We start from the raw sequence: 27,536 nt of genomic DNA, 5'->3' as shown, positions 1-27,536 counted from the left end.
AAGGAGAGAACAGGAGTGTGGTCACCTGCTGGGCCTGCCATAACCACTGGGGCATGTGTGCCCACAGCTCTGAAGGCTAGAGGCCCAAGGTCAGGGTGTCAGCTCGGTCCGGTCCTTCCCTGTGGAGTGTTCTTTGCTGGGTTCTCATGTGGCAGAGAGAGTGACTGAGCTCTCACTCTGGTGTCCCTTACAAGGATGCTCATCCCGCTCTGCTCACAGCGGTGGTGGTGAGCCACTGCGCTCAGTGCCAACTTTGTCCTTCAGCAGTTTTTGTGTGTGTGTGTGCCAGGTGCACTGTAGGGTCCAGCCCTACAGGATTGATGGGTTTTCTCCTCGTGTGCGGAGACAAGAGAGTGTAGAAGTAAAGACACAAGACAAAAGAGATAAAAGAAAAGACAGCTGGGCCCGGGAGACCACTACCACCAAGATGTGGAGACCGGTAGTGGCCCCGAATGCCAGGCTGCACTGATATTTATTGGATACAAGACAAAGGGGCAGGCTAAGGAGTGTGAGCCATTTCCAATGATAGGTAAGGTCACGTGGGTCACGTGTCCACTGGACAGGGGGGCCCTTCCCTGCCTGGAAGCTGAGGCAGAGAGAGGGAGGGACAGAGAGAGCGAGAGACAGCTTACGCCATTATTTCTGCTTACCAGAGACTTTTAGTACTTTCACTAATTTTGCTACTGCTATCTAGAAGGCAGAGCCAGGTGTACAAGATGGAACATGAAGGTGGACTAGGAGCGTGACCATTGAAGCACAGCATCACAGGGAGACGGTTAGGCCTCCGGGTAACTGTGGGCAGACCTGACTGATGTCAGGCCCTCCACAAGAGGTGGAGGAGCAGAGTCTTCTCTAAATTCCCCTGGGGAAAGGAAGACTCTCTTTCCGGTCCGCTAAGTAGTGGGTGTTTTTCCTTGGCACTGACACTACCACTAGACCACGGTCTGCTTAGCAACGGGCATCTTCCCAGACGCTGGCGTTACCACTAGACCAAGGAGCCTTCTGGTGGCCCTGTCCGGGCATGACAGAAGGTTCGCACTCTTCTCTTCTGGTCACTTCTCACCATGTCCCCTCAGCTCCCATCTCTGTATGGCCTGGTTTTTCCTAGGTTATGATTGTAGAGTGAAGATTATTGTAATATTGGAATAAAGAGTAATTGCTACAAACTAATGATTAATGATATTCATATATAATCATATCTAAGATCTATATCTAGTATAACAATCTTATTTTATATATTTTATTACACTGGAACAGCTTGTGCCCTCGGCCTCTTGCCTCGGCACCTGGATGGCTTGCCGCCCACACGCAGTGGCTCACGCCTGTAATCCTGGCACTTTGGGATGCCAAGGTGTGTGGAGCACCTGAGGTCAGGAGTTCGACACCAGCCTGGCCTAAATGGTGAAACACTGTCTCTACTAAAAATACAAAAATCAGCCAGGCATGGTGGTGTGTGCCTGTAATCCTAGCTACTTGGGAGGCTGAGAGGCATGAGAATCACTTGAACTCAGCAGGTGGAGGTTGCAGTGACCTGAGATCGTGTCACTGTACTGCAGCCTGGACGACAGAGTGAGACTCCCTCGCAATAAAATAAAATAAAAAGTTGTTTTTTTTTCCTTTGGCAATTCAAGATCCCTAGAGATTCCACATCAGTTTTAGTAAAAAATAATTCGGGTTTTTACAGGGATTTCATCCGGTCTCTATGTTGCCTTGACGTCTCTTAGCAATGTTGTCTGGTTTTTTGTTTTTTTTTTTCTTGAGATGGAGTCTCACTCTGTCACCCAGGTTAGAGTGCAGTTGTTGGCCAGGATGGTCCCAAACTCATGATGTTACCCGCCTGCCTCTGGCTCCCAAAGTGCTGGGATTACCGGGATTACCGGCGTGGGCCACCACGCCCGGCCAGTTTTCATTGTACAGGTCTTTCACCTTCTTGGTTAAGTGAATTTCCAAGTATTTTATTATTTCGGATGCTATTGTAAATGGAAATGGTTTCATAATTTCCCTTTCAGATTTTTCATTGTTAGTATGTAGAATTGCAGCTGTTTGTGCTGTTGATTTTGTTTCCTGTAACTTTGCTGGTGTCACGGGGTTGTTTTTTCCAATATGGATTCTAGGATTTTCTTTTTCTTTTTTTTTTGATATGGACTCTTCGCTGTGTCACCCAGGCTGGAGTGCAGTGGCACAGTCTCGGCTCACTGCAAGCTCTGCCTCCTGGGTTCACGCCATTCTCCTGCCTTAGCCTCCTGAGTAGCTGGGACTACAGGCGCCCGCCACCACGCGCAGCTAATTTTCTGTATTTTTAGTAGAGATGAGGTTTCACCATATTAGCCAGGATGGTCTTGATCCCCTGACTTTGTGATCTGCCCGCCTTGGCCTCCCAAAGTGCTGGGATTACAGGCGTGAGCCACCACCCTCGCCCAGCAGGATTCTAGGATTTTCTACATATAAGATTATATCATCTGAGAACAGGTGATTTTACCTCTCCCTTTTCAGTTTGGATGACTTTTCTTTTTCTTGTCTAAGGTTAATTTTTGTATTTTTGACAGAGACGGGTTTCACCATGTTGGCCAGCCTGGTCTCAAACTCCTGTTTTCAGGTGATCTGCCCACCTCGGCTTCCCAAAGTGCTGGAATTACGGGTGTGAGCCACCGTGTCTGGCTGGCATTTTCTGGCTTTTTTTTTTTCTTTAGACAGAGTCTCACTCAGTCGCCCAGAGTGGAGTGCAGCGACGAGATCTCGCGGCTCACTGTGTTATATGGAAATTTTCTGTGCCGCCAAAGAAGTAGAACTCGAATATAAATTTTTCTCAGCTAGACAATATACTTCTATAGAAGGGGACGTCTCATAGATGGAGCAATGGCGAGCGCTTGGACAAGGGAGGGGAAGGGGTTCTTATTCCTGACGCAGGTAGCCCCTACTGCTGTGTGGTTCCCCTATTGGCTGGGGTTAGAATGCACAGTCTAAACCGGTGCCCACTGGCTATTTTATTTTATTTTATTTTATTTTTATTTTTTTTTTTTTTGAGACGGAGTCTCGCTCTGTCGCCCAGGCTGGAGTGCAGTGGCGCGATCTAGGCTCACTGCAAGCTCCGCCTCCCGGGTTCACGCCATTCTCCTGCCTCAGCCTCTCCGAGTAGCTGGGACTACAGGCGCCCGCCACCACGCCCGGCTAATTTTTTTGTATTTTTAGTAGAGACGGGGTTTCACCGTGGTCTCGATCTCCTGACCTCGTGATCCACCCGCCTCGGCCTCCCAAAGTGCTGGGATTACAAGTGTGAGCCACCGCGCCCGGCCCACTGGCTATTTTAAAGGGAGCAGGAGTATGGGCCAGAGTGGCGGGGTGAGTGGTTTGGTGGGAAAAATGGTTATGGGACAGGTAACTAAAGGTGACTCAGGTCAAAGCAGGTGACCGGGATTAGTTAGGACGGAGCAGGTGACCAAGGCAACAGATGTCAACTACTGACTAGAACAGGTGGAAAAGGTTGTTTACTGCAACTGCGAGGAAGTTAGACTTTAAAATGCAGGACAAAGAGTGAACATACTGACATACTGGTTCTTTGAAGGGAAATTTAGAACTCGTTGTATCTAACATTATTCAGGCTTAAAATAGTTTCCAATCCAGGGGGAAAAGTCACTCCATATATTCCGTGAAGTCAACCAGTTCCATCAAGGAGAGAGTCGGGGCCGCTGGGAGCGCATGGACCGTGGGCTCCGGGGCGGCGCCTGCCCAGGCACCCCGGCCCCGTCCACGTCCCGCAAGAGGACCTTGCTGGCCGCGCCACGCGGGAAGGGGCCGCCCCGGGGTCTTGGGCGGGAGGCCCCGGCACCCTCTGTGGGGAGTCGTACGGCCATGCGGGCTGCTGAGACTTCGAGGAGCGGAGGCGCCTCTCCTGGGCTCTTGGCGCAGCGACCCCAGGGCGCGGACTCACCGCAGAAGGGCTCGACTTGCCCGGGCGCCGGTGCCGCCTCGGGTGAGGCTCCCGCGAGACTCTTCTCTGCGTCTTGGACTCACCGCAGGACGCCCCGCCGCACGGGTCGAGAACCTTGGGGCTATGGTCGGGCGCGGTGGCTCACGCTTGTAATCCCAGCACTTTGGGAGGCCGAGGTGGGCGGATCACGAGGTCAGGAGATCGAGACCATCCTGGTTAACACGGTGAAACCCCGTCTCTACTAAAAATACAAAAAATTAGCCGGGCGCAGTGGCGGGCGCTTGTAGTCCCAGCTACACTGGGGGTTGAGGCAGGAGAATGGCGTGAACCCGGGAGGCGGAGCTTGCAGTGAGCCGAGATTGCGCCACTGCACTCCGGGCTGGGCGAAAGAGCGAGACCTTGTCTCAAAAAAATAAAAAAGAGAGAACCTTGGGGCTCCTTGGACACCTGCCACCCGTTGCCGCCAAGGCCGGAACTCCGCGGAGCCCCTAGCAACGGAGCTGACGCGGTTGCGGCGCGGGACTGACATTGCCTCGGGTTCGCGTACGTCCATCGGGCATTTTGTCCCGGCGTGGCTCCCGTAGCCAGACACTTCACCCCGCCCACCTGGCTCCCGCCCCCCCAGCTCCCGCCCCCCTAGCTCCCGCTTCACTGGCTCCCAAAGCATGTTGGGCAGTCGTGGCCCCGATGCTATGACGTCACTGCCCTCGCGGCCAATCCAAGGGCTGAGCGCGTGTCCCTTACGCGCTTCTATCGCCTGGAGGAAGGGGTGTGTGTCGCGCCTGCGCAGTGGTCCTGGCCAACGGCTCGCGGCGCGTGGAGGCTGCTCCCAGCCGCGCGCGAGACAGACTCGGTTGGGGTCCTGGCGGCGGTAGCGGCGGCGGCGGTGCGAGCATGTCGTGGCTCTTCGGCATTAACAAGGGCCCCAAGGGTGAAGGCGCGGGGCCGCTGCCACCTTTGCCGCCTGCGCAGCCCGGGGCCGAGGGCGGCGGGGACCGCGGCTTGGGAGACCGCCCGGCGCCCAAGGACAAATGGAGCAACTTCGACCCCACCGGCCTGGAGCGCGCCGCCAAGGCGGCGCGCGAGCTGGAGCACTCGCGTGAGTGCGGCGGAGCGGGGCGGGCGGGACGGGTCGGGGAAGCGGGAACCCTGGCCTTTGCTGCTCCTCGCCGCTGTCGACAGCCACTTCCCGGACGAGACTGCGCCTCCGGAGCACCCCGGGCCGGAGCCGTCTCGCGTCCCGGGAGGATCGGACTCTTTCTGTCACCCTTTTGCACCTCTCCAGCTGTCAGGAGCGGGTCAGGTGCGGAAAGCGGTGCGGAGGTGGCACTCATAGGTTACAGGGGTCAGGGCCTTGGGCTGGCCGTGGTCTTGTTACCGCCGAGCGTGTGGGATCCTTCTGCGCTTGCTGCCTCCACGTGGCACAGGCCAAGGCGTGGCCAGATCGGTAGATGGGTTTGTTGGGTGGTTGCTAGCAATTTCCACATAACAAGGGAAGCGTATTTGAGAATCATTTGGTTCTAACGAGAGCCTAGCAGATTTGCATTTCTTGTGGTTTTAGCATTTGCACGGCGAGGTCTGTGAAGCCACAGGTCAGGCCGTGCTGCCCAACTTGAGTAAATCCCTGACCCAACGCCCTCAAGGTGTGAGCACTCACCGTGTTGGTCAGGCTGGTCTTGAACTCCTGGCCTCAGGTGATTCGCCCACCTCGGCCTCCCAAAGCGCTGGGATTACAGGCGTGAGCCGCTGCTCATGGCCTTGCTCGGTAATTTCAATGATCAGGTTAGGATGGGAATCAAGGGCTGGACTTCAGGGCACCTCGGAGGACAGCAGACTTTGGTGACTGACTTTCTTGCTGCACGCTTATTTGGAGGGTTCCTTTCTGTCCTACTTCCTGGGGGTTTTCACCCGCTAAGTTCACTTAGAGATTGAAACTTCTCCCACTTCCAGAAGCTGAATCTTAGTTATCAGCCTGTGGCCCCCTGCAGTGGTATAGGCCTGGTTGAGCACCTCAGGCCGCCGGGGCCTCCTCCCTGCACCCATGTGCAGACCTGTGCCTCTGAGTTGCTCCAGTCCTGGCGGCCCCAGAGCTCCTGACCCGCAGTCCGCTCTGCTGGCGTTGCCAGTGCCTTGGCCTGCCCTCTCTGTGGTCGAGCCGGGCCTGCGGCAGGGTCTCCAGGTGCACCGTGGGGAGCCCTCCATCAGTCTTTATTTCCTGTGGATTCTGTTCCAGGTGTGGGCTCTTTCATTTTTATCCCTTCCCTCCTTCCTGGCGTCACTGCTGGCTGGTGAGAGAGGTTTCTCCAGAATTTGCCGCCCCCTTTCAGTCCTGGACCTCTTTTTCCTCTGGTGCTCCCTGCCCTGCCAGTTTGCCTGGTAGCCCCTCTGCAAGCCCGGCCCCTCCGGACGCTCCTGGCTTCCTCCGCGCGCCTTTCCTGGCAGCAGGGTCGCCGAGATTCGGCCAGAGCCCATTGCTTTGGCCTTGCTGCTCTCCAGCAAACGGGAGGCTCCTCCTCACAGACTGGCTGCCTCCTCTGTCCCTTGAGGCTAGCCCCATGCTGCCTTGTTCCGAGTCTTCCCTGACCACTCCTCTGGCCTGTCCTTGGAAGCCAGAGCAGCACATTGTGCCAGAACTGTCTGTGAGCACCAGCGCTTGCCCTGCACTCCACAGAGTGGTTGCCTGGAGGACACCCTGGTGCCCTGTGGGTGTGAATTCACGCGCTGGGACGCACGTCCCTGGCACAGGTCACTCCAAGGTGGTGAATGATTGTTCTCATTCTCATAACCGAGAGGCCACACGGGCACCTGACCTGCTCTTTCCCCTCTCCTCTCAAGAGTCACTGAGGGTGGGAACTGTCAGTGAGCCATTTTCAGGGGAGGGAGTGGCCTCAGCTTAATCCAGCCAAAGGTCCCCTCGGGAGGAAATAGGCAGAGCGCCTCACTGTGACACCCACAGTGTCACAGTGCCGCACTGCTCTGCGGCAAGACTCTGGGGAACTGACACACCCTCGGCCCCCTTGGGGTCAGAGTGAGAGTGGTTGAGGGCCTTTGGGGCTGCCCTTGGCTTCCCGAGCTCAGCAGCCAAACCTGTTCACCTGGCACTGTCTTCCCCGAGAGGCAGGTCCCGGTCTCATCTGTGCTGTGTTCACTGGGGTCCCCGAGGTTGGCTCCCAAGGCACTTCCTGAAATCTGACGCTGATGCCCGTCAGCCTAGTTCGTGCCTAACCACAGGCCCAAGCAGACCCACCCCAAACGCCAAAGCGTCGCTGCCTCTGTCTAAATGCAACGAGCACTCCCCACAGCACTTCCCACCTGCGTCAGTCACCTCCAAAAATTACACCTGAGCTGAGAACAGACGCTGGGCTCTAGTGACGTGTTTGCTGCAGTTGACTCTGAAGGCTTAAAAAAGTGAGACGGGCTGCAGGAGGAAGAGAGACAGGAACAACGCACCAACCCAGGAGCGTCGGCGGTCCCTGCCTACTTTACGCGTCTTTCTGTGTTAGAAGATTTATATATTTATGTATTTATTTGAGACGGAGTTGCCGTCCATTGCCCAGGCTGGAGGGCAGTGGCGCAACCTCGGTTCATCGCAACATCCATCTCCCGGGTTCAAGCAATTCTCCAGCCTTGGCCTCCCGAGTAGCTGAGATCACAGGCGTGCACCACCGTGCCCTGCTCTTTTTTTGTCTTTTTAGTGGAGACGGGGTTTTGCCATGTTGGCCAGGCTGGAGATTTTTTTTTTTTTTTAAGTCTTTCTCTGTCTAGCTGGAGTGCAGCGGTGTGATCTGGGTTCACTGCAGCCTCTGCCTCCGGGGTTCAAGCCATCCTCCCACCTCAGCCTCAGAGTAGCAGGGATTACAGGCATGCGCCACTGTGCCCAGCTAATTTTTGTATATTTAGTAGAGATGGGGTTTCACCACATTGGTCAGGCCGGTCTCTAACTCCTGGCCTGAAGTGATCAACCCGCCTCAGCCTCTCAAAGTGCTGGGAGTACAGGAGTGAGCCACCGCGCCCGGCCGGAAGATTTTTATGGTAAAGTTTTATGATGGGAAAACTGTCATCCCAGAAAATTTTGAGACCTGATGCTGAGGCCTCAGCAGCTCAGAGAATACGTACTTCTGTCCCACGACACCCAAACATCGACCTGTGTCGGTTCCCCTCTAGGAACAAAATGTAACTGAGAACTTTGTCGTACACTTGCCCTCATCACCCTGAGCTTGTTGGCTGCTATCTGATTCTTATTCATTCCCTTTCTTGCCTGCATGTGCTTGATAGCAGATCAATGACAATAGCCATTGGAAGCTTAGGAAAAGCATGTGTAACGTGAAAAAATGGACACTAGCCATCGCCTGACTTTGTGTTGAATTGGGAAAGAGCCTCCTGCCGTCCACGTGGGATGGCCTTCCTGATGTGGCTCTCCAAGACCGTCCCTGGGGGGATAAAACCCCACAAATGCATCAGGCCGTGTGCTGGGGATGGGGCATCGTCATGCCAGGTCTGACTAGGAAGGAGGATGGGGAGGCAGGGCTGGGGGCTTTGAGGTCGAGGCGTGGCCGTGGATTCCAGAAAGCCCCTTGGCTGGTGTGCATGCTTGCCCAGCGGCATCCGCGTATCCTAACACCTGCTCTCCGTGGCCCTGCATCTGCAGGTTATGCCAAGGACGCCCTGAATCTGGCGCAGATGCAGGAGCAGACACTGCAGTGGGAGCAACAGTCCAAGCTCAAAGTGAGTGGGGCCGGTGTGGGCGGAGAGGCCGGGTCGCACATGGGGTTTGGGTGCGGAGATTGTTGGGGCTACTGCCGGTGGGCAGGGCTGGGGGCGTGTACATGGGCAGCAGTAGGGCCCAGGGCCGAGCTTGGGCGCCTCATTTCACAGAAGGAAACGAGGGGAAGTGAGAGACGCTGCTGCAGTGCCGCCGGAGAGGGAGGGCCGGTGTTGGTGAGGGCGTCTGGTCATCCTGAGGGCCTGGGTCTTCTTGATGTTCTCACCTCATTTCATTACACTCAGCAGGATTTTTTTGTTTTATTTATTTATTTTGAAACGGAGTGTCTGTTTCCCAGGCTGGAGTTCTGTGGTGCCATCTGGGCTCACTGCAGCCTCTGCCTCGTGGTTTCAAGCAATTCTCCTGCCTCAGCCTCCTGAATAGCTGGGATTACAGGCACCAGCCCCCACACCTGGCTAATTTTTGTATTTTTAGTAGAGATGGGGTTTCACCATGTTGGCCAGGCTGGTCTCGAACTCCTGAACTCGAGCGATCCACCTGCCTCGGCCTCCCAAAGTGCTGGGATTACAGGCTTGTGCCACTGTGCCTGCCCTGTTTCATATTATTATTATTTTTTATAGGCAGAGTCTTAGTCTGTCTTGCAGGCTGGTTGCAGTGGCGTGATCTCAGCTCACTGCAACCTCCACCTCCTGGGTTTAACCCCCTTCCTCACCCTCTGAGCAGCTGGGACTACAAGAGCCTGCCACCACATCTGGCTAATTTTTGTATTTTTAGTAGAGATGGGGTTTCACCATGTTGTCCAGGCTGGTCTCGAACTACTGACCTCAGTTGATCCAGCCACTTTGGCCTCCCAAAGTGCTGGGATTATAGGCGAGAGCCATCGCACCCAGTCCACTCAGCAGGATTCCTAGAATAAGCACGAGCTCTGCCCTCAGTGCAGTCCAAAAGTGGGTGTCCGGCCTCCCTCCCTGGGGGCCTTCGCAGGCTTCTGCTGGTGCTTCTCTGCCTGTGGGTCTGGATTCCTCCAGGACCTGAGCCTGCGTGCAGATGCGGCTGGAAGCCCTGAGCCTGCTGCACACGCTAGTCTGGGCACGGAGTCTCTGCCGTGGCAGAGCTGTGCAGACACGAGGGGCTGTCAGGCAGCGCCAGCCCTGAGCAACTGCCAGCTGGTGAGTGCTGTGCTCTGCAGGAGTACGAGGCCGCCGTGGAGCAGCTCAAGAGCGAGCAGATCCGGGTGCAGGCAGAGGAGAGGAGGAAGACCCTGAGCGAGGAGACCCGGCAGCACCAGGCCGTAAGAGCCCAAGAGGCCGCGAGGGAGGCCGCCCGGCTCGGGGGAAAGGCGCGGGGCAGGACTGGGAGCTGGGTGCAGCCCCGGGGCGCTCTGGAGTCAGCCTTTAGAGCTGCCCTTGGAACAGCCTTGCACAAACGCCTAAGACCTGTGAGGTCCCTCACTGCTGAGCCGGACGGGAGGTCCCCGCGCCTCCCCACGTTTGTGTGAGGCTGATGGCGTGTCGGAGTCCCCGGCGCTCGGCCCGGTCAGCCCTGACTGTAACTCCCGGCTGAAATGTGTCTTTGTCGCCCTCTTCTCCCCCAGAGGGCCCAGTATCAAGACAAGCTGGCCCGGCAGCGCTACGAGGACCAATTGAAGCAGCAGGTGAGCTCAGCCTCCCCTGCAAGGCGCCTGCGTCCCTGAGAACGTAGGTAGCTTTGTGGGACCAGTCAGTGGGTGAGAGGCCACGGGGCAAGAACGCTGGGGTTGCAGATGGTGGGTGCTAGAGCAGGGGAAACTACTCGGACAGACACGCACAGGCACATATGTACAGGCACACATGTACAGGCACACATGCAGAGATGTGTGCACACATGTACACGGGGAGACAGGCACCTGCCCACACGGACATGCACACACACTCCCCGCACACATGGACAGGCACACACACACCCCTGCACACACGGACCCACACACACTCCCCGCACACAGGTGCACAGACCCCTGCACACACGGGCACACAAACACACCCCCACACAGAGGCCTGCACTCACACACCCACAAACACACCCCCACACAACACGGGCACGCACACACCCACATGGACACTCACACCTGTAAACACACCCCCATACACACAGGTACGCACATGCACCCCGCACACACACAGATACGCACACACATCCCACACACAGGTATGCACACCCCCCCACACACGGGCACACACATACCCCACAGAGGCTCACCGGCACCCCTGCACTCAGGCACACACACACCCCCGCACACACAGGCACACATCACCGCACACCCCCCCCCCACACGCGGGCACACCCCCCCATAGACGGGCACACACATGTCCACACACACACACACACACACACACACGGGCGCACACACACTCCGCTGTACACACAGGCACAACCCCCCCTGCATACACGGGCACGCACACAATCCCCCGACATGGGCACACACACCTTCTCCTGCCACAGGGACACACACACCCCTGCACACAGGCACTCACACACTCCCGCACACGGGCACACCCTGCACACGGGCACACAGCCACACACGGGCACGCACACCCCCCCGCACACAGGCACACACCCACACACGGGCATACACATGCCCCCCGCGGGCACACACCCACACACGGGCATATACACTCCCCCCACGGGCACACACCTACCCCCCACGGGCACACACCCACCCCTCACGGGCGCACACCCTCACCTCCACGGGCACATACTCCCTCACATACATGGGCATACACAACTCCCCCTGCACGGGTGCCCACACACACACACACACACACCTGAACACACGGCACACACACCCACCCCAAAACAGGCGCATAGCCCACCCACCCACGGGCACAGTCACTCCTGCACCCGGGCACAGTCGGCCCCCACACATGGGCACAATCACCCTCCACACTCGGGCACAATCACCCCACACACACGGGCACAGTCACCCCCCACATGGGCACAGTCACCCCCCACACACACGGGCACCGTCACCGCCCGCACACACGAGCACAGTCAGCCCCCTGCACACGGGCACAGTCACCCCCCGCACTCGGGCACAGTCAGCCCCCGCAAACACGGGCACAGTCACCCCCCGCACACACACGGGCACAGTCACAGGTTTTAAAGGCATTTCCCTTTTTCTCAGCAACTTGTCAGTGAGGAGAATTTACGGAAGCAGGAGGAGTCTGTGCAGAAGCAGGAGGCCATGCGGCGAGGTAGGCTGTCTGCTCTCCTGGCTGGGGCGGAGGTGGCGGGGGCTGCATGTGGACCTCAGCACCTGACAGACGCTCACCCGGTGTGCACTCTGAGCCTGACTTCTGCGGCCCAGCCCCTCATAGCTACCAGTGCAGTGGGCGAGGCGTGCTGGGGCTCCATGGGATGGGGCTCCCTCTCGGAGGACACCTCTGTCTGCGAGTGGACACCAGGGTCTGTGCGGGGAGGGCAGGAGCTGCTTCACTTCATGGGAAGTACATGGGTCTTTTTCTTTTTTTTTTTTTGAGACGGAGTCTCGCTCTGTCAGCCAGGCTGGAGTGCAGTAGCACGATCTCAGCTCAGTGCAACCTCTGCCTCCCGGGTTTAAGCAATTCTGCTTCAGCCTCCTGAGTAGCTGGGATTACAGGCGCCGCCACCACGCCTGGCTAATTTTTTTGTATCTTCAGTAGAGATAGGGTTTCACCGTGTTGGCCAGGCTGGCCTTGAACTTCTTGATCTCATGATCCGCCTGCCTTGGCCTCCCACAGTGCTGGGATTACAGGCGTGAGCCGCTGTGTTCTGCCTAGAACATGGGTCTTTACTGTCCTGGTCTCAGTGGAGATCACAGGTATTTGGTGCCATGTGGCATTTGTTGGCAAGTGCTCCAGGCAAATGTCTGTCACCACTTTTCACCGTGGGTGGGCTTGTGGCAAGGTGTGTGTGTTTAATGTTCAATAGCCAGGCACACGCACGTCACGTGTCTCTGAGTTATGACAGCTGTTTCTGTGTGATGGGGGCTTCCTTGGGAGCTCCGCGTTCTGGTTTTTTGCTTTAAATGGCTCGTCTTGAGAAGGTGCCTGGGCCTCTGGGTCGGATTTCAGGGGCCCTAATCCATGCGGGGGGGCCGGCCTGTGGCGCTGTCCCTACCACGGTCTATGTGTGTCTGGCATGGGCCTGTCCATGGACTGGGCTTGTCGGTGGAGTGGGTCGGTCCGTGGCGTGGGCCTGTCTGTGGCATGGACCTGTCCGTGGCCTTAGCCTGTTGGCGGCGTGGGCCTGACCGTGGCCTGGGCTGGTCCGTGGCATGGGCCTGTCTGGGGTGTGGGCCTGTCCGTGGCCTTAGCCTGTCAGCAGTGTCGGCCTCTCCGTGGCGTGGGCCTGTCCACGGTGTGGGCGTAGGTGGACGTGCTGCACTGTGTGGTGCTGAGCTGCTCTGGCTCTCTGGGGCAGCCACCGTGGAGCGGGAGATGGAGCTGAGGCACAAGAACGAGATGCTGCGAGTGGAGGCCGAGGCCCAGGCGCGCGCCAAGGCTGAGCGGGAGAATGCGGACATCATCCGCGAGCAGATCCGCCTGAAGGCGGCCGAGCACCGTCAGACCGTCTTGGAGTCCATCAGGTGAGCACTGCCAAGGCCCTGGCCGGCGGCATACAGAGCCCCACAGGTGCGAGTCGCTGGTCCCAGGGCGCTCTCCAGCTCTTCCAGGCCTGGCTGCCGTAGGATGGCTCCTTGATGGGGGAACTGCCTCTCTGTCCTGGCAAGGCCAGGCCACCATGTCAGGGCCTCACCGTCAACCTGCTCTTGCTGCGTGGCACGGATCTTCATGTCCTTCCCGGTCACACCACTGCTTTCCCCGCAGGACGGCTGGCACCTTGTTTGGGGAAGGATTCCGTGCCTTTGTGACAGACTGGGACAAAGTGACAGCCACGGTAAACATACTCATAAAACAGGGCTGGCAGGTGGCTGAGGGGCAGCATGTGGGGGCCTCCTGGAGCCCCAGGTCCTGTCCCTGCCAGCTCTGCACAGCCCTGTAGCTCTCCCAGCACAGAGCAAGCCCACATTGGATCTGCTGTCCTCGGCTGCTCCTCCCTCTTTGAGCTGGGAGAAGAAAACGCAGTTGCCAGCCTGGGCCACACAGGGAGACCCCATCTCTACGAAAAATCAAACATTAGCTGGGTGTGGTGGTGGTCCCTGTGGTCCCACTATTTGAGAGGCTGAGGTAGGAGGGTCACTTAAGCCCAGGGAGGTTGCAGCTGCAGTGAGCCAAGGTCGCACCACTGCACTCCGTCTTGGGTGACAAAAAAAGTCCTTGTCTCAAGAAAAAAATTGTCGATAGTGGTGGTTCACACCTGTAATCCCAGCACTTTGGGAGGCAGAGGCAGAGGCGGGCAGATCATGATACCGGGATCGAAACCATCCTGGCTAACACGGTGAAACCCCATCTCTACTAAAAAGAAAAAAAATACAAAAAATTAGCCGGTTATGGTGGTGCTCGCCTGTAGTCCCAGCTACTCAGAAGGCTGAGGCAAGAGAATCACCTGAACCCAGGAGGCAGAGCTTGCGGTGAGCCAAGATCCCGCCACTGCACTCCAGCCTGGGCCATAGAGCGAGGCTCCTTCTCAGAAAAAACAAAACAAAACAAAAAAAAAACAGAAAAAAACAAAAAACCAGAAGGCAACCCTGACTCCATTTTGCAAAATCCTTTATTCCTTATAAAACCCTGAGAGTTCAAAGTTCACAGAGTCCTCTCTCGTTTAAAGCCTCACTCTTCTGTGCCCAGGCTCCGGCCTGCTGTGGTGGCGAACCACGTCGCACATGGCTGCGTCCTCCGTCCCCCCACCCCGGCCCAGCACATAGTAGGTACCTGGCACTCAGTGGGCACTTGCTCTGCCGTGGTGCCGGCGCCCAGTGCCGTGACTGCAGCGCCTGCCGGTAGCCTCGTCAGTGTGACGGTGAATGTCGCAGGTGGTGTTGCCACTGTGTTGGTGAGACGGTGCCACCTGAGGACATGAGGGAGCTGCTTAATGCACCATTGACTTTTGTTTGTTTGTTTTTAGAGAGAGGGTCTTGCTGTGTGGTTAGACTGGAGTGCAGTGGTGCCATCTCGGCTCACTGTAACCTCCACTTCCCCAGTTCAAGCAATTCTTCTGCCTCAGCCTCCCAAGTGACTGGGATTACGGATTACAGGCTCACGTCACCACACTCAGCTAATACAGGCCTGTGCCACCAGGCCCAGCTAATTTTTGTATTTTTAGTAGAGATGGGGTTTCACCATGTTGGCCAGGCTGGTCACGAACTTCTGACCTCAAGTGATCCACCTGTCTTGGCTTCCCAAAGTGCTGGGATTACACAGGTGAGCCACTGGACCTGGCCTAATTCATTTTTTGTTTTTGAGACAGACTTTTGCTCTTGTTGCATAGGCTGCAGTGTAATGGCACAGTTTCAGCTCACTGCAACCTTTGCCTTCCGGGTTCAAGAGATTCTCCTGCCTCAGCCTCCCAGGTAGATGGGATTACAGACATGTGCCACCATGGCCAGCTAATTTTTTGTATTTTTAGTAGAGACGGGGTTTCTCCAGGTTGGTTAGGCTGGTCTCGAACTCTCGACCTCAGGTGATCCACCCACCTTAGCCTCCCAAACTGCTGGGTCTACAGGCCTGAGCTACTGCGCCCAGCCGGCCGAATCAATTTTTTAAAACGAGTTAGAGATTTGGGGTTAGTCTTATTTTCCAGGAATAAAGTACCATTTTTAGTGGCCAAGAATGTACCAGAAGGTGTGGCCCTGTGACATATCCGGCTGGGTCTGCCCAGGGCCCTGCTCAGCGACCGGGGCTTTGTAGGATTTATGCTGCCACTTGCAGAGAAAATGGCCCTGAGTGAGGGCGCTATGACTGCCCCACCTGCCTCCTGTAACCGCGTGGCTGTGGGCTTCGGGGCTGGGAATTGGGGTTCTGTGGGGCCAGCACACGGCCCTGTGCTTCTCCTTCGGGCGGAGAGAGGGTGGGGGCAGCCCTGTGTGTCTCCCACTCTAGGAGGGAGGGTGGGGTCGGTGCGCCAGTGCGGTGTCTCTGCTGCAGGTGGCAGGGCTGACGCTGCTGGCTGTCGGGGTCTACTCAGCCAAGAATGCCACGCTTGTCGCTGGCCGCTTCATCGAGGCTCGGCTGGGGAAGCCGTCCCTGGTGAGGGAGACGTCCCGCATCACGGTGCTGGAGGCGCTGCGGCACCCCATCCAGGTAGCGGCGCGGGCCTGGCCCTCCCTGAGTGCAGTTCCTGGCTGAGTCTCTTCCGCCCCACGAGCACAGCCCACGCACACCCTCCCGTCCCTTCCCTTTCCCCGGATAACGGGCAACCGCATGCTGCTTCACGTGTGGGTTTTCCTGTCCGGCGCTGTACCTTAGGGGTCTGCATCAGTGAGACCCTTACCCATCTGCCTCGGTCTTCCCCTCTCAGGGCTCTTGGTGGGGCCTGGGAGCACATCGAGGTCCTTGCAAGTCCTGGGACTTGGGTGTGTGGTCGTCTGTCGGGGAAGCTGCTGCAGGCCACGGTGTCTAGCGGCCTCCTTAGGGAACCGCGCCACTTGCCAGCCCCCCAGGTGCCTGCTCTCCACACGGTGATGGTGGGGTCTCCACAGGTCACTCGGTGGGTGGTTAAGAAAATAAAAGCCAATAGGAACTGGAAAATGCCCCTAATCCCAGCAATAGCCTCCCGGTCTCCCGGCGGGGCGGGGTTCCAGCTCCGGGCCAGTCCTGGCTGTGCTTCGGGGCAGCTCCGTTTCTGTGTGTTACGGAGCGTGTCTGTGCGTTGGTGGCTGTTCCGTGGCTGTGGCAGGTACCCCAATGGCGCTTCCCCTCCCCTCCGCAGGTCAGCCGGCGGCTCCTCAGTCGGCCCCAGGACGCGCTGGAGGGTGTTGTGCTCAGTGTAAGTCGGTGTGCCTGTGACCAGGGAGGCGCAGGGAGGGGACCGCGGAGCTGGGCTGGGCTGTGGTCCTTGCTGCTGCTCGTGGTGGTGCCCAGGAGCTTTTGGCTCCTGAGATACGACTGCTCGGATCGTGCCGGGGATAGATAGGCTGCCCGTGAGCTGGGCCGCTTCCCAAGGAGCGGAGTCCACACCCGGGCATTCCCGCAGCCCCTGCCCCTGAGGCTTCCGTGGGTGCAGAGTGTGTCCCCTAAGCCCCCGTCTTCCCCGGCAGCCCAGCTTGGAAGCGCGGGTGCGCGACATTGCCATAGCAACAAGGAACACTAAGAAGAACCGCAGCCTGTATAGGAACATCCTGATGTACGGGCCACCAGGCACCGGGAAGACGCTGTTTGCCAAGGTGAGAGCACCTGGCTACGCAGGTGGGCCAGGGGCCGCTGGGGTCTCACCTGCCTGCAGGTGTCTGGGGGGCTCAGCTTCCTGGGGAATGGACCCTCCTTAGGCCTTTGCCCACCCTCATGTAGGCTCAGGGTGCTGGTGTGGGCAGCAGCGCCTCCCATCTTCCAGGCAGGGGACGTCTCATGTCTGGCAGGCCGTGACTTCCAGGCAGGGTTGCCAGGCAGGGACACCCAGCAGGGGCTCCACACTCCAGGTGGAGTGTGCAGGCTTTGCAGAGGCGGAGGGAACATCTGTTCTGTCTCCCCTCACCCTTCCTGTCCAGAAACTCGCCCTGCACTCAGGCATGGACTACGCCATCATGACAGGCGGCGACGTGGCCCCCATGGGGCGGGAAGGCGTGACCGCCATGCACAAGCTCTTTGACTGGGCCAATACCAGCCGGCGCGGGTGAGACGTCCCCACACCTCGCACCAGGCCCTTCGCTGCAGGCCAGCAGGCTGCCTTCTGGGAAGGGGGTCCAGGTGGCTTTCAGGGACCTTGTAGTCTTTCTGCAGCTCTATCCTTGTGGCCACGCGGGAGGCCCGGCGGAGGGTCCCTCGGAGGGAAAGTCCCCTGAGTGTGGACCCTGGTAGACACGAGGCCCCCAGCGTGTGGAGGGTGCCAGTGGGATACTTGGCTCAGGGCAGAAGGGAGGTGGGTGGGTGCAGGGGGAAAGGGGTCTTCACAGCTGCAGGGGAGGCTCCTCCACAGCCGCCCTCCCTCCAACACTCGTGCAGGTGGGCATGGGCACCGGCTCCTTTTTGTAGAACCATTTGAAAGTTAGCTGAAGACAGCATGGCACGCACCCTTCAATAGGTCCCACAGTGACCCCGCGCAGGGCACGGCTGCGGCACCCTTGCGGTCTCAGCTGTCCTTGTTGGCACCACGTTCATCATGGCCGGCACCCTCCCCTCTGGCCTTTGACCTTTCTCTTTTTTTTTTTTTTTTTTTTTTTTGAGACGGAGTCTCGCTCTGTCGCCCAGGCTGGAGTGCAGTGGCGCAATCTCGGCTCACTGCAAGCTCCGCCTCCCGGGTTCACGCCATTCTCCTCCCTCAGCCTCTCCGAGTAGCTGGGACTACAGGCGCCTGCCACCACGCCTGGCTAATTTTTTGTATTTTTAGTAAAGACGGGGTTTCACCATGGTCTTGATCTCCTGACCTCGGGATCCGCCCGCCTTGGCCTCCCAAAGTCCTGGGATTACAAGCGTGAGCCACCGCGCCCGGCCTTGACCTTTCACTTTTGAAGACCCTGCCCCTGGCGTGGACTCTGAGTGGCCACCAGCGCTACACTGGGCTGGGGGGGGGGGGTGAAGCCTGCGGGACAGAGTCTGTCCCCCGTGTGTGGTTGGCCTGTGTGTGGGTGAAGCCTGCGGGGCAGAGTCTGTCTCCCGTGTGTGGTTGGCTTCCCAGCGCCTTCTGAGGCCGGGCCGTGGTCAGCTGTCCAGAGGCCAGGCTGATTGGCTTCTGTCGAGTCCAGGACTTAGGGCTCTGATGGGGCAGAGCCTGACCCCGTGGGGATCTGCTTGCTTGGCCTGCTCCTGCCGCAGCCGGACGCTGCTGTGGGCCACTCCTGGCGTCACTCTCGCCCCGCTTGGCCTCCCTCTCGTTCACAGCCTCCTGCTCTTCGTGGATGAAGCGGACGCCTTCCTTCGGAAGCGAGCCTCCGTGAGTGACACCCTCTGTCTGGCCACGGTGGTGGGTGGGATGGGCACAGCCGTCTGCCTGGGCCACGCTGCAGCCCTCTGATCAATTTCTTTTTCTCTGTAAGCGTTGTGTGAAAAACAGCTTTTTTTTTTTTTTTTTTTTGAGATGGAGTATTGCTCTGTCGCCCAGGCTGGAGTGCAGTGGCGCGATCTCAGCCCACTGCAAGCTCCGCCTCCCGGGTTCACACCATTCTCCTGCCTCAGCCTCCCAAGTAGCTGGGACTACAGGTGCCCACCACTGCACCCGGCTAATTTTTTGCATTTTTAGTAGAGACGGGGTTTCACCATGTTAGCCAGGATGGCCTCAATCTCCTGATCTCGTGATCCACCAGTTTCGGCCTCCCAGAGTGCTGAGATTACAGGTTTGAGCCCCCTCGCCTGGCCGAAAAACAGCATTTTTTAGGTCAGCTTAAAGATAAGTCATGGCTTTTGAGGTTTTTTTGTTTTTTGAGATGGAGTCTCGCTCTGTCGCCAGGCTAGAGTGCAATGGTGCGATCTCAGCTCACTGCAGCTTCCACCTCCTGGGTTCAAGCAATTCTCTTGTCTCAGCCTCCCAAGTAGCTGGGATTACAGGCACCCACCACCAGACCCAGACAATATTTGTATTTTTAGTAGAGACGGTTTCACCGTGTTGGCCAGCCTGGTCTGAAACTCCTTACCTTGTGTGATCTGCCCACCTCGGCATCCCAAAATGCGAGTTACATTCGTGAACCACCGCCCTTGGCCCTGGTCAGGCTTTTGAGTTTAGATCCATGAAAGTGTCGCCACGTCCCTACTCCCTGCAGGAGGGAGGCCTGTGGGACTTTTTGCCGTGGCTGTTTACAAGGCTTTGCTCCTGATGCCTAAGGCTGGAACCTTCTCTCTGCAGGAGAAGATAAGCGAGGACCTCAGGGCCACACTGAATGCCTTCCTGTATCGCACGGGCCAGCACAGCAACAAGTGAGGGAGCCCCTCGGGTCCTGGGCCCCCGGGCAGGGCTGTGCAGCCGTTGCCCTTGGTTCCCACTGAGGGACCTGAGGGGCCCTGGCTCACAGTGCTGGGCAGCTGCCATGGCCTCAACGTGCCCACCTCGGATATCCCCTGGGAACGGCCCAGCTCAGGACAGCACGGGGTGTCACTGAGGAACATGCAGGGGCCTCCCAGGCAGAGCTGGGGTCAGTCCTGTTCTCACAGCCCTGTGCGCCACCCCAGCTTGTGGGTCCCTCTGCCTCTAGGTTTCAGCAGTCCTGTGCCTGCAAGGGAGGTGGTCTGATTGAGGCTCTGCTGGGTCTCTCTTGGAGGGTGTGGGTGCCCTGGGGTGGGAGATGGAGACACGTTTGCTCCCGCGGGAAGCTGGGCATGAGCAGGTCCTGTGTGTCGGGGCAGAGCCTGGGACCTTGGTCCCTGCCCGGATGCTGGCCAGGGGTGCACCCTCCAGGCTTGGGGCCACCCAACTTCGTGTGGCCTCTGTGGGCTGCCGCCCAGAGGTCCCCAATAGGGTGACCACCCTACATCCAGGCTCCCTAGTCCCTCCCAAATCCCCTAATTTTGAGTTTTCTTGGTCTCCTGGGCCCTTCCAGCCCTAGTCACATGTCACACGGAGGATCACATCCTGCCGGTCGGCCGTGGCTAACTCCTCAGGCGCATTGGGCTCGCTGGCTCAGCTGCTGCCAGTAGACGCTCCCTGGAGCCCTGACTCAGGTCCTTCTGCGAGAGGCAAGGCTGGGACCCTGCTGAGCCTCCCCTGAACCTGGGCCCCCAAGGTCCTGCTCCTGGCTCGTGTGGGTGAATTCTCCACATGGACTCTGGGTCCTGCATCCCTGCTCCCAGCACAGCAGGGCTCAGGCAGCAGGAGGGAGTGGTGTTCCCGGCGCTGCTTATCAGGCTGGGCGAGGGTCAGCGGGAAAGCGCCATACAGGGGGAGAACAGAGGCCCAGGAAGCCAGGCCGGGGGACAGCTGGGTGCGGTGGGGCAGGTGGCCGACCAGGGCTGTGCCCGTGTCCTCGTGTTTCCAGGCACTGTAGGTCCTCCCTGTGGGGGCTGAGGAGGCCTCGTTCCCCTCGGCGCAGCTCGGCCAGCAGCCCCAGCATCCTCATCATCCTCATCCCCGCCCCGCAGGTTCATGCTGGTCCTGGCCAGCAACCAGCCCGAGCAGTTTGACTGGGCCATCAACGACCGCATCAATGAGATGGTCCACTTCGACCTGCCAGGGCAGGAGGAGCGGGAGCGCCTGGTGAGAATGTATTTTGACAAGTATGTTCTTAAGCCAGCCACAGAAGGAAAGCAGTAAGTGTCCTGCCCCACCCAGCCCCCGTCCAGGGGCCCTCGCTCAGGGCCCACCCCCACCCCGACCCCTGTTCTCCAGACTCACCCAGCAGGCTCCGTCTCCAGGGTGGGCACCATCTCCCTGCCACGTGGTTTCACACAGGAGCCGCGTGGGCCCCAAGAGTCCCAGAGGCCGCATCCAGGGAGGTTCTACCACCCTTTCCTCATCCCCACCTGAGAACATGAGAACAGCCTGGCAGCGTCTCCTTGGGTTTGGAGGCAGAGTCCATCACTTACTTACAAACCTTTAACATTCCTTTTTTTTTTTTTTTTTGAGACAAAAGTCTCGTTCTTGTCGCCCAGGCTGGAGTGCAGTGGCGCGATCTCAGCTCACTGCAACCTCTGCCTCCCAAGTTCAAACAATCCTCTTGCCTCAGTCTCCTGAGTAGCTGAGATTACAGGCGCCTACCACCATGCCTGGCTAATTTTTTTTTTTTTTTTTTTTTTTAGTAGAAATGGGGTTTTACCATATTGGCCAGGCTGGTCTCAAACTCCTGACCTCAAGTGATTTACCCTCCTCAGCCTCCCAAAGTGCAGGGATTACAGATGTGAGCCACTGTGCCCGGCCTCTTTTACGTTCCTCTTCACTACACGGAGGGCTGTGAGGAAATCCTGTGCTCGGCCACTCCCAGGCCCTGGCAGTGAGGGGAGGTGACATGGAGTGTTGCTCTGAGACCCCGTGTCGGGACTGGAGGGAGAGGCTCCTCATGGTCCACTGCTGGCTGCTGGCCTGGCCTCCCTCCAGCTGCCACACCCGGCCCTGGCGCCTCATGGTGTGGGGCACGGCTCCTGCTGCAATGTGCCTTGAAGCTGTCAGGCTCCCTGTTGCTTGCGGTGGGTGCAGCAGGCACCGTGGGCAGAGCCCTCCAGGCGATGAGGGGCCCTGGCGCCACACACCGGCTGCCTCGGGAACACTCCAGATGAGCCCAGGCTGCTCCACTTCTTGGCATCCCCAGGGCCCCGGTTTCTGAGTCCTTAAGTGTACCTGACCCAAATCCCTGCTGTCGCCAGTGATGACAAAAGAGAGCCTGGTTGCCGCTGCCGCCTGCTCCATGCCAGCCCAGCTTTCTGGGCCTCGGTTTCCCTATGCCTTCCCCTGCCCTGGGCTCCCCCACCCCCATGGCTGCTTGTAGCCTTGGCACCATGACTTGGCTTCTGTGGCCTCCAGACAGACGCTTTTGCTAGAAGTCGGGGCTCCGCCACTGCCTGCATAAAGGCCACACACCCTGCGGGTGCTGAGTGAGCAGCTGTGGGCAGGGCTGGTGTGAGGAGTGGCTGGGGCCATCTCCAGGCCCTGCAGCCACTCCCTGCTCAGTCTGGGCCTGGCCCGCAGCAGGGAGGATGTGGAGCTGGGCTGTCGAAGTAGAGAGCCCCTCCAAAGAGGGTGTCTGGTGTGGGTGTCGGCCTGGCTGCCCGTCTTCTAGCCTCCACCTTGTGGTGTGGGAGCTGCTGCCTTGGCCGGCCCACTTGGAAACTCCTTCCCCAGGCGCCTGAAGCTGGCCCAGTTTGACTATGGGAGGAAGTGCTCGGAGATCGCTCGGCTGACGGAGGGCATGTCGGGCCGGGAGATCGCACAGCTGGCTGTGTCCTGGCAGGTGAGTCAGGCTCTGGCACATCCACCCAGACGGGACCCCAGCTGCTGTGGAGATGCTCAGTTGCGCCAGGCCTGTCCCAGCACTGGTGTCACGCAGGAGCTTCTGTTGAGGGGTTTTCAGTAAACAGATGTGACACAGGGCCCCCTGCCCCAGTCAGGCCACTCCACACAGCATCGCGCACCTGCTCATACCCTCAGGAGGGTGGAGCCATTTCCGTGGCCAACAGTCACGCGGGGCTCTCTGGAAGCCAGTCCAGCATTGCATTAGCCCAAGCTTTGCCAGGTGGGGCTGGAGGCTTCTGACTCACCTTGGCCAATAGGTACCTCCCTGTATAAATGCTCGTCAGGGCAAGCCCCGTGTGAGTTGGGGGTTTGGGGTGGAGGGACGTTGTGTTTTCTGGACCAAGTCTGTGGGCTTGGTCCTGCTTGACACACAGGTGGGAGTGGCCTCTGGTTGTCCCACAGCCAGTTGTTCCTTGGAGGCATCCCTCCTGCAGCTCTGTGGCTGCTCCAGGGCTGAGCTGGGACTCACAGGAGTGTGGGTGTGGCCATCCAGAAAGCTTTGGTCTTTAGGGGTTGCTGGAAAAGCAAAACCAGGTTGGTGGGGCAGAAGGCGCAGAGGCCATGCATAGGCATCACTGCTTCTGGGGTCTGCAGAGTCTGTGTGACAACCTGGTCACTCGTTCTAGCAGCACATTTGAATGAATGTGTGACAGCTTAATGAAGTAGCCAGCTACCTTGATTTGAACGTTGGAGCCGAGGTATGTAGGGAGCTGTATTAGTCAGTACAGGCTGGGTTATGCTGCTGTGACAAAGAGCCGCAGATCTCAAACCCCATCCTTGTGGGTCAGCTGAGGTCTCTGTTCCAGGCCATCCCCACTTGGAACCAGGTCTGTTTCCATAACTAAGAAAGCAGGGGCCAGGCATGGTGGTGGCTGATGCTTGTATTCCCAGCATTTGGGGAGGCCAAGTCAGTCAGATTATTTGAAGCCAGGGGTTCAGGACCAGCCTGGAAAGCATGGCGAGACCCCATCTCTACAAAAAATGAAAAAATTAGCTGGACCTGATGGCACATGCCTGTAATGCCAGCTGCCTGGGAGGCTGAGGTGGGAGGATCACATGAGTCAAGGAGGTGGAGGCTGCAGTGAGCTGTGATTGTGCCACTGCACTCCAGCCTGGGTTACAGAGCAAGACCCTGTCTTAAAAAATAAGAATAATTTGGAGCGCGTGCAGTGGTTCACTCCTGTAATCCCAGCACGTTGGGAGGCCAAGGCGAGAGTATCATACACCTGAGGCCAGGAGTTTGAGAGCAGCCTGGCCAACAAGGCCAACCTCACCTCTACTAAAAATACAAAAATTACCTGGGCGTATTTGTGGCGTATGCCTATAGTCCCAGCTACTCAGGAGGCTGAGCCAGGAGAATCTCTTGAATCCAGGAGGCAGAGGATGTGGTGGGCTGAGATGGTGCCACTGTCCTCCAGCCTGAGCAATAGAGTGAGACTCCATCTTAAAAAAATAGTAATAGGCCAGGTGCGGTGGCTCACACCTGTAATCCTAGCACTTTGGGAGGCCGAGGCGGGCGGATCACGAAGTCAAGAGATGGAGACCATCTGGCCAAATGGTGAAACCCTGTCTCTACTAAAAATACAAAAATTAGCTGGGTGTGGTGGCACATGCCTGTAATCCCAGCTACTTGGGAGGATGAGGCAGGAGAATCACTTGAACCTGGGAGGTGGAAGTTGCAGTGAGCCAAGGTCGTGCCACTGCACTCCAGCCTGGGCAACAAAGCAAGACTCCATCTCAAAAAACTAAAACTAAAAATAATAATTTGGGCTGGCTGGGCGCGGTGGCTCACGCCTGTAATCTCAGCACTTTGGGAGGCCGAGGCCGGTGGATCATGAAGTCAGGAGATCGAGACCCTCCTGGCTAACATGGTGAAACCCTGTGTCTAATACAAAATACAAAAAAAAAAAATTAGCCGGATGTGGTGGCGGGCGGCTGTAGTCCCAGCTACTTGGGGGGCTGAGGCAGGAGAATGGCGTGAACCCGGGAGGCAGAGCTTGCAGTGAGCCGAGATCACACCACTGCACTCCAGCCTGGGCGACAGAGTGAGACCCTGTCTCAAAAATAAAAAAATAAATAAAATAATTTGGGCTGGGCACGGTGGCTCACGCCTGTAACCACAGCACTTTGGGAGGCCGAGGCGGTGGATCTCCTTGAGTTCAGGTGGTCTGACCCCTTTGTCCTCCCAAAGTGCTGGGATTACAGGTGTGAGCCACCACCCACAGCGTCTTGAATGCTTTTCTCATAAAAGGGTGTTGAATTCGGTGGAATGCTTTCCCTGCATCAGATGAGATGTTCATGTGGTTTCCTTCCTCCACTCTGCTAATACTGATTGATTTTTGTATGTTGAACATTTCATATGTGCAACATTGATTGATTTTCTTATGTTGAACTAGCCTTGCATTCCAGGAATAAATCCTGCTTGGTCAGGGTGTAGAATCCTTTTACTATACTGCTGAATTTGTTTTGCTGGCATTTTGTTGAGGACTTTCCCAACGATGCTCATCAGGAATATTGGCCTGTTATTTTTCTTGTGGTGTCTTTGTCTGGCTTTGATATGAGGGTAATGCTGGCCTCCTAGGATGAGTGAGGAAATGTTCTTCAGTTTGTCCAAGAGTTTGAGGAGTGGTGCTGATTCTTCTTAATGTTTTGTGAATTCACATGTGAAGACATCAGGTCCAGGTCTTGTCTTTGACCTTTTATAGTTTGAAGATTTTAGGTTCCCAGAAAAGTTGCAAGGGTAGCACAGAGAGCTCCTGGGCCCGGGGCCTTGCCACGTGGTGAACATCATGTGTCACTGTTGGCCCCACCCAGGACTGGGTCTTGCCCCAGAATCCCACCCAGGAGGCCACGTGACATTTAGCTGTCACTGCTGGTGGGTTCCTGCCAGGTCCCGTGCTTCTGGAGGGGTGGCCCCTTGAGCATCTGCTCAGCCCCTTTCCTCCACTGGGCCCTGGGTGAGGTGCAGCCACTCGGGTGGACCCTGAGGGTTCCTGCACCTGTTTGCCCTCTCTTGGGTGGGCTCAAGACCAAAAATGATGTTGAGCAGTCCCATGCCCCTGATGCATAGTGGTGGTCCGGCTCTAGTCAGTCTCCTGCACTCCCATGCCCCTGACCCACAGTGGCGGTGTGGCTCAGGTCAGTGTCTCCCCACACAGTGGCTCTTGGTGAGGGGTGGGCGCTGGCAGAGGGGACAGGCACCACGTGGTCATCCCCATGGCAGGTTCCGTTGTGGTGACGGTGTTGTGGGAGGATGGTGTGCTGCTGCCCCTGCACCCTGTGAGATGAATCCTGCCTCTGGGAGGCACAGCCGGGATGGGGTGAGGGACCCACTCAGCTGTCCGGGAAGGGTCCCCTGCCCTGTGCTTCCTCCAGGCGTCCTGGTGCGCTCCTGAGCACGGCGCCCAGTGTGGGTCCCCACACCCTCACCCTGACCCACGGGTGCCTCCCCGTGGGGACTCCATGCCCTTTGCTGGCACTGGGATGGAGAGCGACCCATCCGTGGCAGAAGGGCTGGACCTGAGGCTGCCTGAAGCCACACCGAGGGCCACAGCCCCAGCAGCTCCAGCCTCCGTGTGCTAGATGCCAAGCCCTGTGACCAGGAGGACAGGGAGGTGGCGGCAGAGGTGGCCTTGGTGCCACTACCCATGCGCCCTGAGGTTGGGCAGTGGCTGCCTCTGGCCTGGAGGCCTATGAGGGTCAGGGTCTGAGGGTCTGAGGTGCACTGTGACCCGGGGGGACTGCCTGGCCACGGCTGAGACACGCAGAGGGTCTGCAATTCCCCTGCCTCTCGGGAGCTGCCCTGGGTCTGCAGTCAGTGGGTCTCGGCCTTGGGCTTTGTATTATTAGAAAGTCATTGAGCAGCAGCAGTGCTGAGGACGCAGGCAGGGCTGTGGGCACTGCAGGGGCCGCCCCTGGTGTCCACACACGTGTTGGGCTCTGCCGAGGTGCGGGAAGCCTGTGTTTCACCCTGAGGCTGTCCTGGAGCCCCTGGTTTGGCTCCTCCCCACCTCGGGGACCTAGTGTGCATTTGGGGTGGGGGGTTCCCATGGCGGCCTCCCTCAGCTCCCTCTCTCCCCACTAGGCCTCGGCGTATGCCTCTGAGGACGGGGTCCTGACCGAGGCCATGATGGACACCCGCGTGCGAGATGCTGTCCAGCAGCACCAGCAGAAGATGTGCTGGTTGAAGGCGGAAGGGCCTGGGCGCTGGGACGAGCCCTCCCCATCCTGAGTGCACAGCGAGATCCACACTTCACGGAGCCTGGCAGCGGACCCCTCCCACCCCCAACTTCCGGCCTCTGCACATTTAGGAAGTATTCCTGGGTGGGGCAAGGGCTGTGCCCAGGGCCTCTGTGCACCAGGATGTCTTGTGGTGGGGGTCGGCCGTTCTGCCCCCTAGGACACCCCGTTGTGGTCACTGGCTAGGGCGGGGCAGGCCTCCTTCCTGCCCCTCGAGACACTCTTGGGAGATGCATTTTCCGTCTGGCTCACAGGGGGAGGGGGAGGGGGAGGCTTTGCAACCCAGCTTCTCCACAGGCCACTGGGAGGGTGGGTGCTGGCTGAGCCCCTGTGGCAGCAGGAGCCAGGCGGGTGGTGTCTTTGTTCTTGGCTCCCACAGCAGAGCCAGGTGAGGGGGCGCCTGCTGGGACAAGACCCAGGTGGGGCAGCCTGAACCCTGCTTCCCCCTGTGGCCGGCATGCCCCGACCTTCACACACTGGTGACCCTGAGAAACCCCAGGCCGTGCCCGGGAGGAGGGAACCTGGCAGGGTGTCTGAGGCCACACTCTGAGCTGGCCAGTCCAAGCCTGTGGCTGGAGCTGGGGTCTGTTTACCTAATAAAGTCCCACAGGTGCCTCATCGCCTTGTCTGTCTCTTGGCTGGTGC

At 58.2% G+C, this 27,536-nt stretch overlaps 1 protein-coding gene and 1 long non-coding RNA gene across 3 annotated transcripts; one reads left to right on the top strand and one right to left on the bottom strand.

The window, feature by feature from the left end:
• Nucleotides 1-3,467: 3,467 nt before the first annotated feature.
• LOC134735658 (uncharacterized) lies at nt 3,468-4,537 on the bottom strand. The gene is made up of 2 exons (XR_010118985.1): nt 4,357-4,537; nt 3,468-4,169 (listed from the first exon to the last, which is right to left on the bottom strand). It is a non-coding gene; the product is annotated as an uncharacterized lncRNA (long non-coding RNA).
• Nucleotides 4,538-4,676: 139 nt separating this feature from the next.
• On the top strand, nt 4,677-27,509 carry ATAD3A (ATPase family AAA domain containing 3A). 2 transcript variants are annotated; one of them, XM_055262649.2, is made up of 16 exons: nt 4,677-5,027; nt 8,577-8,653; nt 9,841-9,942; nt 10,246-10,305; nt 11,812-11,881; nt 13,089-13,254; nt 13,496-13,565; nt 15,713-15,868; nt 16,497-16,553; nt 16,825-16,950; nt 17,272-17,396; nt 18,602-18,653; nt 19,560-19,630; nt 20,789-20,956; nt 22,482-22,590; nt 26,737-27,509. In XM_055262649.2, exons 1-16 carry the CDS (start codon nt 4,823-4,825, stop codon nt 26,881-26,883), a joined length of 1,761 nt encoding a protein of 586 aa, XP_055118624.1. In that variant the 5' UTR covers nt 4,677-4,822; the 3' UTR covers nt 26,884-27,509. The 2 variants fall into 2 exon arrangements, 1 of the variants encoding a protein (XP_055118624.1); XR_010118980.1 differs by having other exon boundaries at nt 4,709-5,027; nt 20,789-20,903; nt 26,737-26,876.
• Nucleotides 27,510-27,536: the final 27 nt, after the last annotated feature.

The sequence above is a fragment of the Symphalangus syndactylus genome, chromosome 22 (assembly GCF_028878055.3).
Source record: "Symphalangus syndactylus isolate Jambi chromosome 22, NHGRI_mSymSyn1-v2.1_pri, whole genome shotgun sequence".
Classification (NCBI taxonomy): domain Eukaryota; kingdom Metazoa; phylum Chordata; class Mammalia; order Primates; family Hylobatidae; genus Symphalangus; species Symphalangus syndactylus.
This window is presented reverse-complemented; position numbering and strand designations above follow the sequence as displayed.